This window comes from Hibiscus syriacus, unplaced genomic scaffold (genome assembly GCF_006381635.1).
Source record: "Hibiscus syriacus cultivar Baekdansim isolate YM2019G1 unplaced genomic scaffold, ASM638163v2 tig00008864_pilon, whole genome shotgun sequence".
In the NCBI taxonomy this organism is placed as follows: domain Eukaryota; kingdom Viridiplantae; phylum Streptophyta; class Magnoliopsida; order Malvales; family Malvaceae; genus Hibiscus; species Hibiscus syriacus.
Window position 1 is genome coordinate 47,564 of NW_024062176.1, and position 16,426 is coordinate 63,989.

Sequence of the window (16,426 nt, forward strand, 5' to 3'; positions counted from 1 at the left end):
TGGCACACATTAGCAATTTCCTCGCTTGAGGCATCGTAATCAATGGCGAGGAATGCTTCATGTATGAACTCTTTAGCATTGGGTGTCATGACATGTACTTTGAGGATTTTGTCCGACTTCTTATCGACCAATATCTTGACCACCTCTTCCACATCGTCGATAGTCTTGACTCTGTTTGCCAAGAAAGACAACTTCTTGACACACTAATCGATACCGATCGCCTTAAGCTCCGATGAGGCGGTGCCTTGTCATAATCAACATGGTCGGGTTTACCGGCCATAGACTCAACACCGTCCTCCTCTGCTTTGTGGGCTAACATAGGCCCTGGAATCACATATCCAATGGCATAAACAACTGCCTCATTGGTAGCTACTTTTATCTTCAATCTCATTGAAGCCAATTACACGAGCCCAACAAACGGTGTCACATAACTACAGGTGAGCAAATGATCAAGTCCGTCTGATCTTTTTAAATTTATTTAGTTATTTCATTCAACAATCGATTCGATCAATTTTTATATCGTGATCGATTTAATCGAACCTACCCTATTGGAGACGAGTCATGAGCATTGCACTGCAATGGCAATGTACAAACGTACTCCCCCTTGCATGATCCATGAAAGCATGGAAATCTCCTACTTATCCACTCACCGCAATTCTTATTATTAATCTTACATCTCCTAATTTTCCATAATCACATGTTGGAAAAAAAACTGGAATTGAAGTGGTCCACGTGGGGTATAAATCTTCCAGTTTCGTAATTTTTTTAACCATTAACCCTACAAACCCTTTACAAACATAATTATTTAAATTTGAGACGAAGAAAATAACATTTTTTATTACTAATATCATTCAATAAATTCCATTCCAATGAATTAAATATACCATATATATAATATTAAGATTTTTAGAATAACTGAAAGTGCGACGTATTTGTTTCAAGGTTAGATATTATTGGAGTGGAAGCCTCCCCTTATGTTCTTCAAAGTTTTGAGCATAAACTCGATTAAGAATCATTAAGGCAAAGATTAGTAATAAAATAAACAACGTTAATTAAGATATTGGCGAGCATCTGTGATGTGTCTCGTGTTTTTGTCGGCTGGTTTCGTGCAATGCTACGCGATTTCAAGGACCCAATTCCAAGCCATTACATGAGACAATTTCTTAATAATTAATATTTAACGATTAATCCTTTTTCTCCACCCGTGACTCTGAAATTATAACCCGTGAATTCCACCATGACACGTGTCTGCTCTTCATTTTGCCATTCCATGTACCTGCATGTGAATTTTTGTTTTGGAACTATCAGTGGTCGAGATCCGACGTATGTTGGATCGAATGGTAATATTTTTAAATGAGATATCAAATTAAATTTAAAATATAATTTTTGTGATTATTGAATACCAAATTATAAAAGATGAACATACATTTGATTATGTATTTACTAATAATAACGTGTTTTGACATAATAATATTTTTCTAAGAATTTATGTAAAAAAAACAATCTGAAATTATATCCTATCAAATTCTATGGGATCTCTGAATCTCATGTCCATCCTAATAAAAACTAACCCACGAGCTCATAGCCAATGAATGTAGAAAAAGCGGTGTGGCAGTGGCCCCAAGCATTCACCAAAAAGAAACCAATGGCTGAATCTCCTGCAAATCAACTCAGTCCTATGTGTCAATGCTCTCAGCCACAAACTCGGCCTGACAGTGCCAGGAATATTAAGAAAAGTGTTCTTGTAGCTTACTGTTAAACCCACCCGTGATGGCTTCAAAGCTTTTATCAGCTCGACTTCAAAAAGCTTTAATATCGGATTCATATTAGTTTTTTTTTTAAATCATTCATGATATTGCATTAATTTTTTAATTTTATTTAATTAATGCAATAGATTAAATATTTAATTTTCGATTTAATGGGCTGAATTTATAAATTCCATCCTATTCTACATAGAGTTATTGATGAGAACGAAGGTTGAGTATGGGCCACAGGATTTGGATGCACCCGTGAGTGTTTTAATTCTCTTGTCGTCCACCACCTACTGTATATGTTAGCTACACTACAACACAAAGTCACGAGATTTGTTTCTTTTACATGACATCGGATGACCAAATCCTTGCAACTGCAGATGTGACTCTTTAATTCAATCTGAATCACCATCAAATAATTCGAGTCACAATCTCTAACATTGTTTATGTGCTTACTTCAACATATATAAATCTTTATTTATTACTCACGCTTAATAAACCAAATGATAAGGAAATCGAGTAACATTTCGGATTCGAATTTTCTAAACCTAGAAAACAATGTTAAGAAAGCTTACCATCCCATATTGCTTGGAGAACCAGCTGGTAACATGAATGAAGTCATGAACTACCTTAAAAGACTGAAGCTGTAGCTTTGGCACTTGTGTACACTTCACAAGCTTAATGCCACAACTTCTTCCTACAACAATAATAATAATAATAATAAATACCCACAAAAGCTGGAAAAATACAAATAATAGTAAATGCTCTTGAAAAGAAATGACATGTTTGAACCACACATCACATGCCATAAAAGCAAAACCAGCAACAGAAATCTTAACATCCACTGATGACCAATGAAGCACCAAGCCAAATCCAAAGAACCTTCTGCCAAATTCGGCACACAAAAGCAAAAACCTCCATCAATCACGACTTGACACTTGTCGAACCATCACTCCATGACGGTTTTTCCCCTGTGGACTAGTGCTTCGTTATAAATTAGTATAACCCCTTGGCTCATCTCATCAAAATCCTTAGATCACTTGTGAAAATTTACCATTTTGCTCTGTTCGCAGCCTGCTTGATACTGAAACATTGTGTAGTTCCGATGGACCTCGGTTGCGGGTTTTTATTCGTATGGATGGTGGTGGCAATGGTCATCTTCTGTACCGGCAATGTCCATGCGAGATATCATTTCCACAAGGGACAAAAGGTTAATGTGTCACCTCCCTCTCCATCTGATGAAGCACCAGCTCCTTCAGTTCCTTCAACACCTGCTGAAGCTCCTCCCACTAGCTCGCCATCGATTCCCTCGGACCCCTACCCGAACGATCCCAGTAATACATCGGATTGCATTTTCGATGTGACTTCGTACGGTGCAGGGGGTGATGGTTCTTTGGACGACACTGCGGCTTTCAGGGAAGCATGGAAAGCTGCTTGTGCTGTAGAATCAGCTACTATTTTGGTTCCTTCGGATAAAGTTTTCATGATCACTTCCACTATCTTCTCAGGGCCTTGCAAACCTGGACTTGTGTTCCAAGTAAGCTTTTTTCGATCTTTCTAAATAACAATGCTAAACTAGCCCTTAGTTTACGTATTCGTGTTCGGACTACGAGTTTAATTCGATTGAATGGTGGAAGGTTGATGGAGTCCTAATGCCACCAGAGGGACCAGATTGCTGGCCCAAAGCAGAAAGCCGCAAGCAATGGCTAGTATTTTATCGACTTAATGACATGAAACTAACGGGTAATGGGATCATTGAAGGAAATGGACACAAGTGGTGGGAGCTCCCTTGCAAACCTCACAGGGTACTTTATCATATTATTATTATTTTTCAAGTTAAAAAAATCAATGCGTGGCCCTAAATTCATGTGTTGATGCGACTAGGGTCCAAATGGTTCGTCTCTGCCAGGACCATGTGACAGCCCTGCTGTAAGTATGATTTAAACGACATATCGATATATATATATATATATAATTATACGCTGTTAGTGTACTGAATATTGATCTGTGCTTTGCTTTATACAGATGATAAGGTTCTTCATGAGCTCGAACTTAGTAGTGAGTGGCATAAGGATCCAAAACAGCCCTCAGTTTCATATGAAATTCGATGGGTGCGAAGGGGTTTTGATCGAGAAGTTGTCCATATCGACGCCTAAGCTTAGCCCCAACACTGATGGCATCCACATTGAGAACACTAAATCTGTTGGGATTTACAATTCTATGATAAGCAACGGTGGGAGACATGTTTTATTATTTGTGTACACTGTTTATGTCTGCAATAATGCAGGGAAAAGAACTAAAGATTTTGATCTAAACAGGAGATGATTGCATTTCAATTGGTACTGGATGCTCGAATGTGGACATTGATGGTGTCACCTGCGGTCCTAGTCACGGGATCAGGTATGACCTCCGTGCTCTTTGCACGACGCTTTTTGGTTTGGTTTGGTTTCAATGCTGAAGACACCCTCGGTTAACTACTAAACCAGACATACCTGTAATATGTCTGCAAAAACAGATGAAAAGAGCAACTAATTTCTTGGTTTGGTTCCAAAAAGTGTTTTTAACGACAAAAAGGCGGTTTAGGGGTACTTTAGCCGTTGAAAAATGTTGTTCAACAGCCAAAAGCGATGCTAAACATGCGTCGGATAGCATTTAATTCAGTGAGGTACACTATAGTTGATTCAAAAGGTAAAATTTACTTAAAACATAGTAACAAAATTCATGTGCACATTGTGTATGGTCCGTCTCAGATGTCATTTTCGGCACTAAATGAAAAAAATCAACCAATTGCTTTTGAGCTGTAAATAGTTGCCGTGTTTTAAAAATAGCTAGATCATAAATGAGCATCAAGTACTGAGCTAAGTTCATTTATGCAGCATTGGGAGCCTTGGGGTGCATAATTCCCAGGCATGTGTTTCGAACATAACCGTACGCAATACCGTCATAAGAGAATCCGACAACGGAGTGAGGATCAAGACATGGCAAGGGGGCACCGGTTCAGTCTCAGGCATATCATTCGAGAACATCCAGATGGAGAATGTTCTGAACTGCATAATTGTGGATCAATACTACTGTCTGTCAAAGGAATGCCTGAACCAAACATCAGCTGTTCATGTCACAGACATCCAATACAGGAACATCAAGGGCACGTATGATGTTAGAACCCCTCCGATCCATTTTGCGTGCAGCGACACCGTGGCCTGCACGAACATAACGATGGCGGAAGTTGAGCTTCTGCCAGAAGAAGGAGAGTTGGTGGATGATCCATTTTGTTGGAATGCTTATGGAATTGAAGAGACATTAACTATACCTCCCATTGGTTGCTTACAGGAAGGCATGCCCCAGACAATAACAGAGACATCTCAGTATAATTGTTGAGATTGAAAAGACTAGATTTTGATTCCCATATATGTATATATTGATTATTATTAAATAGAAAATACTTTTAGCCTTTAGGTTTCATCCCTAATGGGGTTTATTTTTCCCCTGGTTGTGTGATGAGATGTATTATTTTTAGTATAGTAGCAATGCTCAAATGGATCAACCTAAATGAGATACAATGAGTCGAGTGAACACGTCACAAGTTATCGATTTTTCTTCGATAATCAATAACAATTTTATTGGTAGTAGAGTATATTTTACACAAGTGATAGCCAAAACCAGGACCATAAACAAGAATAATAATAATAATAATAATGGTATGGAAAATGCATAGCAGACTTCCTGCAACTGCATACTCATTCAGGGATTAAACTATTTATCTGCCCATATATATTCTTTTGGCAGCTTGGTCCGGTACTTACCGATTCATGTCATGTTCCTAACAACCTTTTCCTAAATTTGACGGCTTTGCTTCATTGGTTCTTGGACTAAATCCCCCTCTTCCGACATTTCCAGGACTTAGATCCCCTCTCAGTTGGCTTACTCTGGGGCTGTACAACTTTTCCGAGACGGTTCTCGTAAACTCCTTTGATGGAGTTGTGGCGGAGCTTGATACCTTCGGGCTGCTCACTTTTTCTGAGATGGTTCTCCTAAATTCTTTTGATGGAGTAGTGGTGGAGCTTGATACCTTCGGGCTGCAAATGTGTCTCATCTCACCCCGGCTTCGGGTAATCATACCGTCTAAAATTTCTCCATCATCAGCAAAGGAAGCTGTCCTAACCAGCTCTCCTCCTTCCTGCTGTAGAAAACCAAATAGTAGCTCAAACTTGAACAATTTTAACCAATATAAATCAGCCTAACGATACCTATAATCCTTCTTTAAAGAGTTACATCGACTTACATTTATAAGGTTGAATGGTACATCCGGTGACTCTTCATACTCGGCAGCATCGAGGTCTTGAAGGTGCGCTCCTTTAAAAAACTTGGGCAATACATATTGTCTCACAGGAACCAAGAGCATGATCATCAATGGGAAAAGAACCCCGGCAATCGGAACCCAGGTAAGCCCAAAACAAACAAGTAAGTACGCCGTCTGGAATATTGTAAACACAGCGATTGTCTTGAAAGGCACGGTTTCCACAAATGTAGCATGGTATTCCTCTAGTACTCTGAAAAAGATTATTAAGAAAATAAGCACCCTAAATAAATGTGACTAGAACAAGATGATGAAGCAAATGAACTTTTAAGAGGTTTACTTGTATCTTCGACTCGGAGCTATGAAGAGCAACAATATTCGCTCCCAAAACTGGTTTCCAGGCAAGCTCTCGATGGCCATGAATGCAAAGTAGCCCCAAAGCACCGAGGTCGGGATCTTTTTAATCAAAGGCATTGCTGCAACACATCCTCCAACCATTGTAGCTTGAAGCAAGTTACTAAGCCGCTGTTCTTTTACCTCGATGGGAAGCAGATCATCGATTTCCTTCTCGACATCAAATACCGTCTCATCAACCGGGGAATTAATGTTTTCCATGTTTGAAGCCATTTGTATGGTTGGTTCTTTCAGTTCCTTTAGTCCCTATTCCGAAAAAGAAGTTTAAGGGTCGGTTACTCGAGCATAAGCATAAAGGACTGTGGACTTCAATAGCAGATTGTATGTGAAGGAATATAAGTCCATACCCTAGCAGAAGGTTCTTGGTAAATCAGTGGAGTCTGCATCTGTTGATAAGCTTCTTGCATTCTTTCATACACTTGTCCTAAGCTCACATTGTTATGAATAAATCGGCGGGCTGTTGCTACTAGTCGGTTTCGGAGCAACTATGCAGAAAGGGCAAACAAAAATGAGGCCAAGCCTATTGATGACAAAAAAAAGGATATCCGGAATCGGATATAATTACCTGGTGTTTTAATGTGGCTAAGCTTTTAGTATGCATTGGAGATTGCGGAATGACACCATTTGCAGGAGGTATACCAATGAGACCACATATTATCGTCTGCCATCGATTAATGCAAAACTCGATAAATGTAGCAGAAAACAAAGTGCAGATCGAAATGAAGAAACAGGAACTCCACTTACCAAGAATCCAAGAAGAAGTAAATCGTAATGAAAAGATGGTGGTTTCTTCAAATTGAACTCCTCCTGTTGAGCAAGTTGCGAAGCTACGCTGTGGTCGAAATAGTATAGGACGGCGATCATTGTTGCTGGAATAAAAGCTCCAATTATATATAGCACCGGAACCTTTAGCATGTCCTGTTAGTTATCACCATTAATCATCATCCATCTATATGTAACGAATCTTTGGCGAGTAAAACAGGACTAGTCCAGTTACCTTCATGACTGTCCAGTTTTCATATGCACCTGGGGACCATGGATCAGGACTGAAGAGGCGCCTTGGAATTCCTTTCGGAATACTTCCAGATGGTATATAAGAAGCAGCCGTCCAGACCAGAACCATCAATGGCACGCCATAGTCTGCTACGAAGCCTCGCAATGATCCTTCCAGAAGACAGAGATAATCGAGTAAATTTTCAGTACGCTGACACATAATAGACACAGGCTATTCACTCTGTTCAATGCTCCTCACCTAGTCCTCCCTCGATTAAATCGGTGCTATAGAATAGACTTTCGGAAAATAGTTCATGATAAGCTAACGAATATTGGTCATTGAGAATTTTATTTCTGAGAACTAATGTTGGTTATATGAACTTGTGATGGCTGTGACCAGAATCATGTAAGGCTACTAACAAAACTCACCAGATCCGAATCTCCAAGATCGCGCTTTTCTGCTTCTCAATGCAGTAAACAGAAGACCAAATGACAAAACCAAAGCATACATCCCATTTGCAAATCTCCAGGAAGGCTGAAACTCGATCGAATTTGGATTTTCTCTTTCGGGTATGCGAAACTCATCAACAAGTCCCTTGTAAACCCGGTTCCATATTCAATAGTTCAAATTTCATTCAACAGACATATATTGAATCAGTTTAAGGTGAAAGGATAGAATAAAACATGAAGTTCTCACCTTAATAGCTTGCTGCATGAAAAGCATCGCAATAAGAAGGCCGAACAGCTCCCCCGCAAGACGAGTAAATCTGTTGATAATGGAGCAAGCTCCTAAGATAGCCAGCAGGAACAGCAAGATTGCGGTCCACAGGCATACCCTGCATGTCCACAGACAGCTTTAGCGAACGATATACATTCGTAAAGATAACAAAGTAGTTAAGATACATACCACCCAGTCCAAGCAAGAAAGAGCTGTGACCCCAAATCTGGCCTATTCTTGGCGAAATCGAACATAAAAGTGTACATAATCACGGTCGGCTCTGCAACTCCAAGGATCAGCAAAGGCTGACCACCTATGATAGAGTGTATTATTCCACACAATGCAGTGGAAGCCAATGTTTGAACTGCTGTGAGTACCCCATCTGTCAACACAAAGAAAACATTCCATTTTAAGCACAATTTTTTTTCTCTAATCCAATAATGTATTACTTATATACGTGTGTATATGTATTACCTGTGTCTCTTTCCAATTGTTCTCCAAATGAAATCACTGGAATTGCTGATGCAAAGAATATATATAGGTGGTGGGGGCCAAAATCCTGCAAAACAATCATACAATTACACTGACAGCAAAAGTTTGTCATGACAATTGAATTGAGGTACCTGAAACCAGCACTAAGGCCACTGGTCCAGTCTTGCTTGTAACACTTCAATCGCCCTCGGATATCGTTTTTGATTCCGCGGAACGGCACGAAACTCTCTTCCATTGCTTCCTCTGCAAACTGGAAACTAGAACCACTAAGCTTTCTCTTGAATCTGTCAACAATGGAAACTGATACATTACAAAAAAGGAAAAAACTCTAAAGCCTTAGAAACATCATGTTCTAAAAGGAAATGTTTGCTCTAAGAAAAACACAGATTTTGAATCTCAAGGGAAAGTTTTGGGCAAACTAGAAAACCCAGAAGAGACATTGGATAGTTGAATGCAGAGAAGACAAATGCATTAGTTAATGTTGAAGATTTACCTCAATGTGGACAGTGAGAAGAGTTGCAAGGGAAGCTCCAGATATATAGGGCCTTAAAACTAAAGGATTTGAGGGATTTTAAGTCTTGAAAAGTGGGTCAAAGGAAAATGAAAATGCACATCACTGTCAATGGCACAACAGCAAGAAAACAAATACTACAAACTGCATTAAAAAGCTTATACAGTAAACTAAAAAAAATAAAGTTAGTAGCTTTCAGTAGAAAGAAAATGAAAACAGGAGATTCAAAGTAAGAAGCGCTATAGAGTACTTACCAACAATGCCAATGTCAATGCCAAAGAAGGAACTCAACTTGAAAAAATATATACAAAGAAAGAGTTTTTAGAGATGAATATTATTACGCATATATACCATTTTAAAAATTATTTACTAAAATAATACCCTCTCAATATTATTGATCAAAATAATATTCATTTTGTAGATTCTAATTCATAATCATAATCACTAAATAAGAAAGAAAGGGAAGTGGCATGATCTATCTAAAGAAGGCAGCGACTTCATCTCTACTCAATCATGCATATGAAGATTATAATTTCAAACCTATATATCATTCTCCATCATCATATCATTCATCATTAGTTATAAGTCCCATCACAATATTCGATCATTTACTCCTAATTAAACATTCTTTAATATTACTAGAGGTTAAGAGTATGGTGATTTTACCGAAATATCACCGCACAATTAATAATTACCTTTCAGACACTCTTTCTTCTAATATTACCGATCTAACACCCATTTTGACAAAGTGCGGATCGTCATCTACGCCTTCGCGGGTTTCTGTTCGAGCTGATGCCACGTCAAGAAAGCTGTGGATCGTCATTCGTGCCTTATCTGAGCGGCGCCACATCAAATGAAGTGCGGATCATCATCCGTGCCTTAGCGGGATTTCTGACACGTACATAAGGCGCAGATAATGATCCACCCCTTTCCTTTAATACCCCAACCGTCTACCTCTCACATTTATGGAAAACCCTTCTACCCCTCCCATCTTCCTATAAATACTCCATCCCCTCTTCCCCAAAACATAACCTCCAAACCACAATCAAATCTCAAATTCTCTCATTCTTTCGAGTATTAATCTTTCTATTAATAAGCTAAAATATTTTTAATGTAATAAATCAATAATTTATTGTTTTATTAAATTTTATTATACTACATTTTTATTAATTTTTGCAGTTATAAAATTAAATGTGGTTTGTTACGTTTAGATAATAATCATATCTTAAGACATTTTGCCAATACGGTAACAATTTTAAATTCTATTGTAATGTTAATTTTTGTTAATGTTTTATTTAATTAATTTGTTTAGTATTAATTTATATTTTAATTTATATAATATTTATTAAATTAAGAGAAATACCGTATATTATATCCATTCATTCGTAACCTTAAGTTAGAGATACCTACTCATGTATGACCATATTTAGTCGAGGCTGGATTTAGACATAACAAAATATGAAGGGCATTGTAACCTTGAATCCAACCTTATTTCTGCATTGGTTGAGAGGTGGAGATTAGAGACACACACATTCCATCTTCCACGTTAAGAGTGCACAATTACACTAGATGATGTTTTTATGCATTTGGGGATTCCAGTAGATGGAGATGTGATTTTTGGGGTGGCATATGATAATTGTCATTCCTTGTGCGAGGAGTATCTTGTAAGTGTCCCGCCTAATTTTAACGGTGGTTGAATACCGTTAAATTGGTTGGATATAACTTACAAACATTTGAGTAACGACGCCTTCGAGGAACATGTTAAAATGTTTGCACGGTCTTGCATATTACAACTCATAGGACAAATCCTGATGCCCGACAAATCGCGCAACCAAGTTCATTGTATGTGATTGCGTCACCTCGATATTTTCATTATGTTAGCATACTCAGTTGTGGCTCCGTAGTTTTGACATTTCTGCATAGGGAAATGTGTCGTGCTACTGACTATCGAAAAAATGCTATCAACTTATGTCTCTTTCTTCTCCAATCTTGGGTGTGGTATCGCATGCCCTTTTTTATGTTCGGTGGTGAAAAACTTGTTGGTCTTCCCGCTATTATTGAGGTAATTTCAATACTGATTTCATATAAAATAATTTTATTGAGTATATAATGAATATTATTTCATTGAATAGTTGGTCAGGTGCAAGAAAAGATCATTAGGATTTACCTGATAAATTGGAAGAAATTAGGGTACTCCAAAAAAGTCGGTAGAATTAACATCGATCGTGAAGAACTCGATCATTGTGGTATGCATGACAAGTTTCGATATCGACAATTATCCCAGGATTCAATCTGCACACTACCCTAAACCAACTTGGTAGTTCATTGTAAGATGCATCCTATTCGCCGTGAAGTTTTTTAATTGCATTCTACTTTGCCTTCCATGTTTTCCTGTATGAGACGGTATACTCAGATTGTATAGCTGAAATTAGCATCGCAATAGCTATATGGGAGCTTGCTTTTACCATAGGCATGATGACTTAGGAGATAGTTGGAGTCTAAGTTGGGATAATCTTGGTTGATCCATCTAGCACAACATGTGTGAGGACGTTGTATATCATTACTTCTCATGTATTGTTTTTCCTATTCCTCTTCGATACGTGAACCATCCAATTGCATATGTTATCATGTTAGACACAGTGGCAGACATACTTTTCGGTAGTGGAACGGTTGACTCTGGATTGAACATAATTACGAATGTAATAACTCTTAATTGTTATCATCGCTTTTTCTTTGTATGAAAATTCTATTCTTTTATATAACTCACTGGATACGTTAAATCCGTAGTCACCAACATTAGGCATATCCACAAATTTTGGCATGTACGTTGCACCATAGTGAGCTTCATACATGTGTGTTGGAGGCTCAGTGTGTACCTTATTTGTGTGAACTTCATCTACATCATCATCATCGGAGTCCATGTTGAACTGCTGTGATTCTAGCTGAATGAATAGTCCAGTCTCGGAATCATCTGTACCTGGCTCACGAAGAGGTTCTTTTGGTATCGACGTCTGAATATTGATATTGAGAATCAACCATCATAGCAGCATCGTCATCGTTGGATAGTTCGAACGTTGTATAAGTTAACAAAAATACCGCTGTTGGAAATCTGTACTGAAGTGAAGATAATCTTCTAGTACTTCTAACATGAACCTTCCTTGAAATTTTCGTTATCAGCTCTTCAAGAGTTATGTTTCTCTTGAAGGATATTCTGACAGAATGATTTGATACGAATATGATGTCGGTTTTATCTTTTTGAATTTCTCCGTCATAGTAAACAATAGTTGAAATATGTGTTATTCTGAGAGTTTGAAAGATTGAAAGTTTTATATATGCAAAAACAATAGCTGAAATACGCCTAATTAAAATAAATAGTATATGAATTAAAATATAAACTAATAAAAAAATTTAAGAATTTTCACAATAATTTAAATAACATACTTTTATATTGTTATCATATCGACAAAAATGTCTCAAAGTATAATCTCACTTTCTAATTTTACAATCGTAAAAAATAATACAAAATAATTAGTACAATAAAATTTATTTAAATAATCATATATACAATAAATAAGAAGGGGTGATGTGGTGATGTTTGCATAGAGGGGTTCTTATTTATAAGGGAGGGGGAGGGTTTAAAAGGCGAGCTGCTCGGTTAATACCAATAATGGAAGGCACATATTATTATCCGCGTCTTACGTATATGTCAGAAACCCCGCGAAAGCGTGGATGGTGATCTGCGCCTTTCTTAACTTGGCGTCAGCTCAGACAAAACCTTGCAACAAAAAGGGTACTAGATCGATAATATTAGGAAAAGAGTGTCTGACAAGTAATTATTCACTGTACATGTGATATTTTGGTAAAATCGCCTAAGAGTAGACTTATTCATATATTAGATGAATTATTAGATATGATTAATGTGATTTAAGAATAGTCATGGGTTGAATTCGGTTGAGTTTTTGATCCATTTGAACTCGAACTAAATATAATATCTCTTCATCTGTCATTTGATTTGATTCGAATTTAGATAAACTTCACTTTTTAAGCAAAATCTCTCTACACACATTTTTTTAGGTAAAATAAACACTTAATTTAAAAAAAATATAGAGAGAGTCAAAAATCAAGTATTTTTTATCCTAAAATTAAATTTAATAATTTTTTTTAAAAAATCTAATTTTGTAGTATCGAAACGAGCGAAAATTTATGGAAATTGAATAAAATATTCTCATCTGTAATTTGGATTAAATATAGATAGCATATTATGAATTCGGATGAAAGTAGCTTTTATGGGATGGGTCCATGATGATTTTGCCTCCCACAACACTCTACTTCGCATAAGTCGTTAATGAAAGTGGCAGTCAGGTAGGTTCATCATCTTGTAAAAATAAAGCGGTCTCTGTTTAGTTGGGGCGGAACCATGACATTTGGGCAGCTTAATAAGGTTGAATCCACCAAGTAAATTTAGGTTTAGAGAGATACAATGTTTCACATCACTTGTAAAGTGAACCGAAAGGAGCTTTGAACAACATCTTGTTTAAAAGGCAGAATTGATGTGTTGCCAACCTGTGGAGCCAAAGCCGATTCTGGCGGCACTTGTAATTATTCGACAAGTGTCGAATATAAAATTTTAATTATCTTCGTGTCTTATCAAATTAAAAAGGATATTTATGTTAAGTCCAAACGAATTAGATAGAGACTTCAATCTGTAGGTTTAGTACCTTTGATTTGGTGCCCCAATTAGTAAGCTAAATGAAGGATTTGTATACCATATTGATACTGTTGAGGTTCAGTATGAACCAAGTTTAGGGACTAATTTAAGATTTGACCCATAGTTTAGTGAAGCTTACCGTAATTAACTCAAAGAAAAATTAAGACTTTTACTTTTAGAGTGAGTTAAAGGCTAAATCGCATACCGGAACAGAAAGAAGACGAAGACGATAAATATGTCTTCTTCTGGTATAGTATCGGACTTTGAAGCCGCGTCGAATTCAGCCGTTTCTTCCGCCGCCTCCGGCGTGCAAGTCACTACCTTTACGGAGCTCGTCGATGAAGTGCCCCTCCACTTTCAGATCATTCGCCTCACCAACCAGGTCTTCAATTTCTTCATTTATTTAATATTAATCTCACGAATTTACATATTGGGGAATTTATATGCCGCTGCTCCTACACGACCCGTAAGTTTTTTTTTTTTCTCTTAAATTCATTAATTTGTTATCATTGATTATGATATGAATTTAGTATTGTTGCTAAAAGAAAAAAGATTCATGGTAATAATAGAATAATACGGTGAGCGTGACTTCAATTCTTGGAGGTGCTTCAGATAAGACTGCTTCTGGAATTACTCGACGATTAGGTCAGTTTTCTTCGATTTTGCTTACATTTTTAATACTAATATTTTGGTCTAATTAAGGTTTTAGTCCTTCTACACTGCTAAATTTTGATATACTCTAAAATGACGTAATTTGGTCCTCTAGTACTTTAAACTTTAAATTGATACCACTTCTAGTTAGTTGTCGCTGTTAGAATGACGAGTTAGGTAAATTTTAAAGTGTAAAGTATACAAATGATCGCTAAACTATGTTGAAACTATCTTCTTGGATATTGGAGTTTCATAAGTTACAAAATGATCATTAAACTTACCAAACTATTACAAAATGGCCGTTAAAACTGATCAAACTGTTACAAAATGGTCTTTAAACTTATCGAATTTTATCACTATTTTATAACGTATAGTGACCATTTTATAAGAGTTCGATAAGTTTGATGATCATGTTGTAACTTTCGAAACTTCAATGACTAAAAGGATCATTTTAACATCGTTTATTTACCAGTTGTGCACTTTACCCAATTTTCACTTATCGTTATTCAGTGACTTAAAAGTGTCACACACGCAAATCCAATCAAACTTTTTCAACCAATAGTAAACTTGTTTGTTACTTGTTAGTCGTATTTTTTTAAAAAAAAATCCTACATTATCCATTTAACGGTAACAACTAATAGTGTTTTTAAGGAGCAGGACTTTTGGCATTTTCGAGCTACTGTAAATGTAAGTTGGAGTATCAGCAGAATCTTAAAAACAAGGGTTGAAGCTTTTCCAATTTTTTCAGCTGGTTCACCGCATATTAGAGAAATTTGGGATTTGGTTCGATTCAAAGGGCAAAATGTTTCATGGCATAAACTTATTTGGTTTCCATTGCATATTCCAAAGTTTAGCTTGATAACTTGGATGGCATTACTGAACAAATTGCCTACTAGAGACCGCCTACTTCGAATGGAAATTACCACAGACAGTCTTTGTGTTAATTGTTGCAACTCTTACGAGACAAGGGACCATCTCTTTTCGCAATGTTCTCTAGCAGTGGAACTCTGGTATTCAATTTTGAATCTTAATGGGATGAAGATCACTTACTTATCATGGGATGAAATGGTTTCAAAGGCATGTTCATCATGGAAAGGGAAGTCTTATTACTTCCATCTTGAAAATTCCTGGACTGCTTTTATTACTCTCTGTGGCAAGAAAGAAACCAGAGAATATTCCAAGGACGTCGTTAGAACGATTGATTGCTTGCTCAAAGATGTTAAAGACGTTGTTGGAATCGCCTTAGGGGAACAAATATTATAGACTAGATAGTACAACCTAATACTTGCAATGCTTGGGGTATAGTCTAACCAATCATTTTGTAGGCTGTAATTTTGATTCTTTCATTGTTGATTGGTGGATGGTTGTAACTAAACCTTGATTTGGGTAATAAAATCAGAATTATCCAAAAAAAAAATAGTGTTATCAATTTGGATCTATTAATAACGTTAGTAAAATATCGATTAAATCCTAAATTTCAACATAATAGGACTAAAATTATGATTAGATTTCTTTTATCCTCTCTTTCTGGCCTGAACTAGAAGCAAATTGATTGGGCTGCAGTGCTAAAGACTGGACTTAATATAGTTGTGGCGTGTAATATCCCAAAGAATAACCCAATGATTGAGGTTTGGATTTTAATTCAGCTGTATCTGATAGGTTGATCTTTGTGCTCATATTACCATTTCGTTCCCTCTTATTATTTCCAGGCAAATGCTGGAAAGAAGTTGATAGAGAAGCTAATTTCCATGGGCTACTCGAGGATGAAACCCGGATTCCCGAGGCCAGAGTTGCCGTCCTCGTAGTTGCATTTGATAAGCAATTAGATCAAACATGCCCTCTTAATGGTGAATGTAGTTTGCATTGTACCAGTAAGCAATTAGACGATACA

The 16,426-nt window shown here is 37.0% G+C and overlaps 2 protein-coding genes and 1 pseudogene across 2 annotated transcripts; 2 read left to right on the forward strand and 1 right to left on the reverse strand.

Moving 5' to 3' along the window:
* The first annotated feature begins 2,794 nt into the window (after positions 1-2,794).
* Positions 2,795-5,220, forward strand: LOC120202535 (polygalacturonase At1g48100-like). Its single transcript, XM_039202959.1, has 6 exons — positions 2,795-3,288; positions 3,389-3,556; positions 3,636-3,680; positions 3,777-3,984; positions 4,070-4,151; positions 4,628-5,220. Exons 1-6 carry the CDS (start codon positions 2,857-2,859, stop codon positions 5,127-5,129), a joined length of 1,437 nt encoding a protein of 478 aa, XP_039058890.1. The 5' UTR covers positions 2,795-2,856; the 3' UTR covers positions 5,130-5,220.
* Positions 5,221-5,526: 306 nt separating this feature from the next.
* On the reverse strand, positions 5,527-8,963 carry LOC120202538 (annotated as a pseudogene).
* A 5,098-nt stretch (positions 8,964-14,061) lies between these two features.
* On the forward strand, positions 14,062-16,418 carry LOC120202529. The gene is made up of 4 exons (XM_039202950.1): positions 14,062-14,350; positions 14,454-14,529; positions 16,099-16,163; positions 16,245-16,418. The coding sequence occupies exons 1-4, from the start codon at positions 14,120-14,122 to the stop codon at positions 16,338-16,340; spliced, it is 468 nt and encodes a 155-aa protein (XP_039058881.1). The 5' UTR covers positions 14,062-14,119; the 3' UTR covers positions 16,341-16,418.
* The last annotated feature ends 8 nt before the right edge of the window (positions 16,419-16,426 follow it).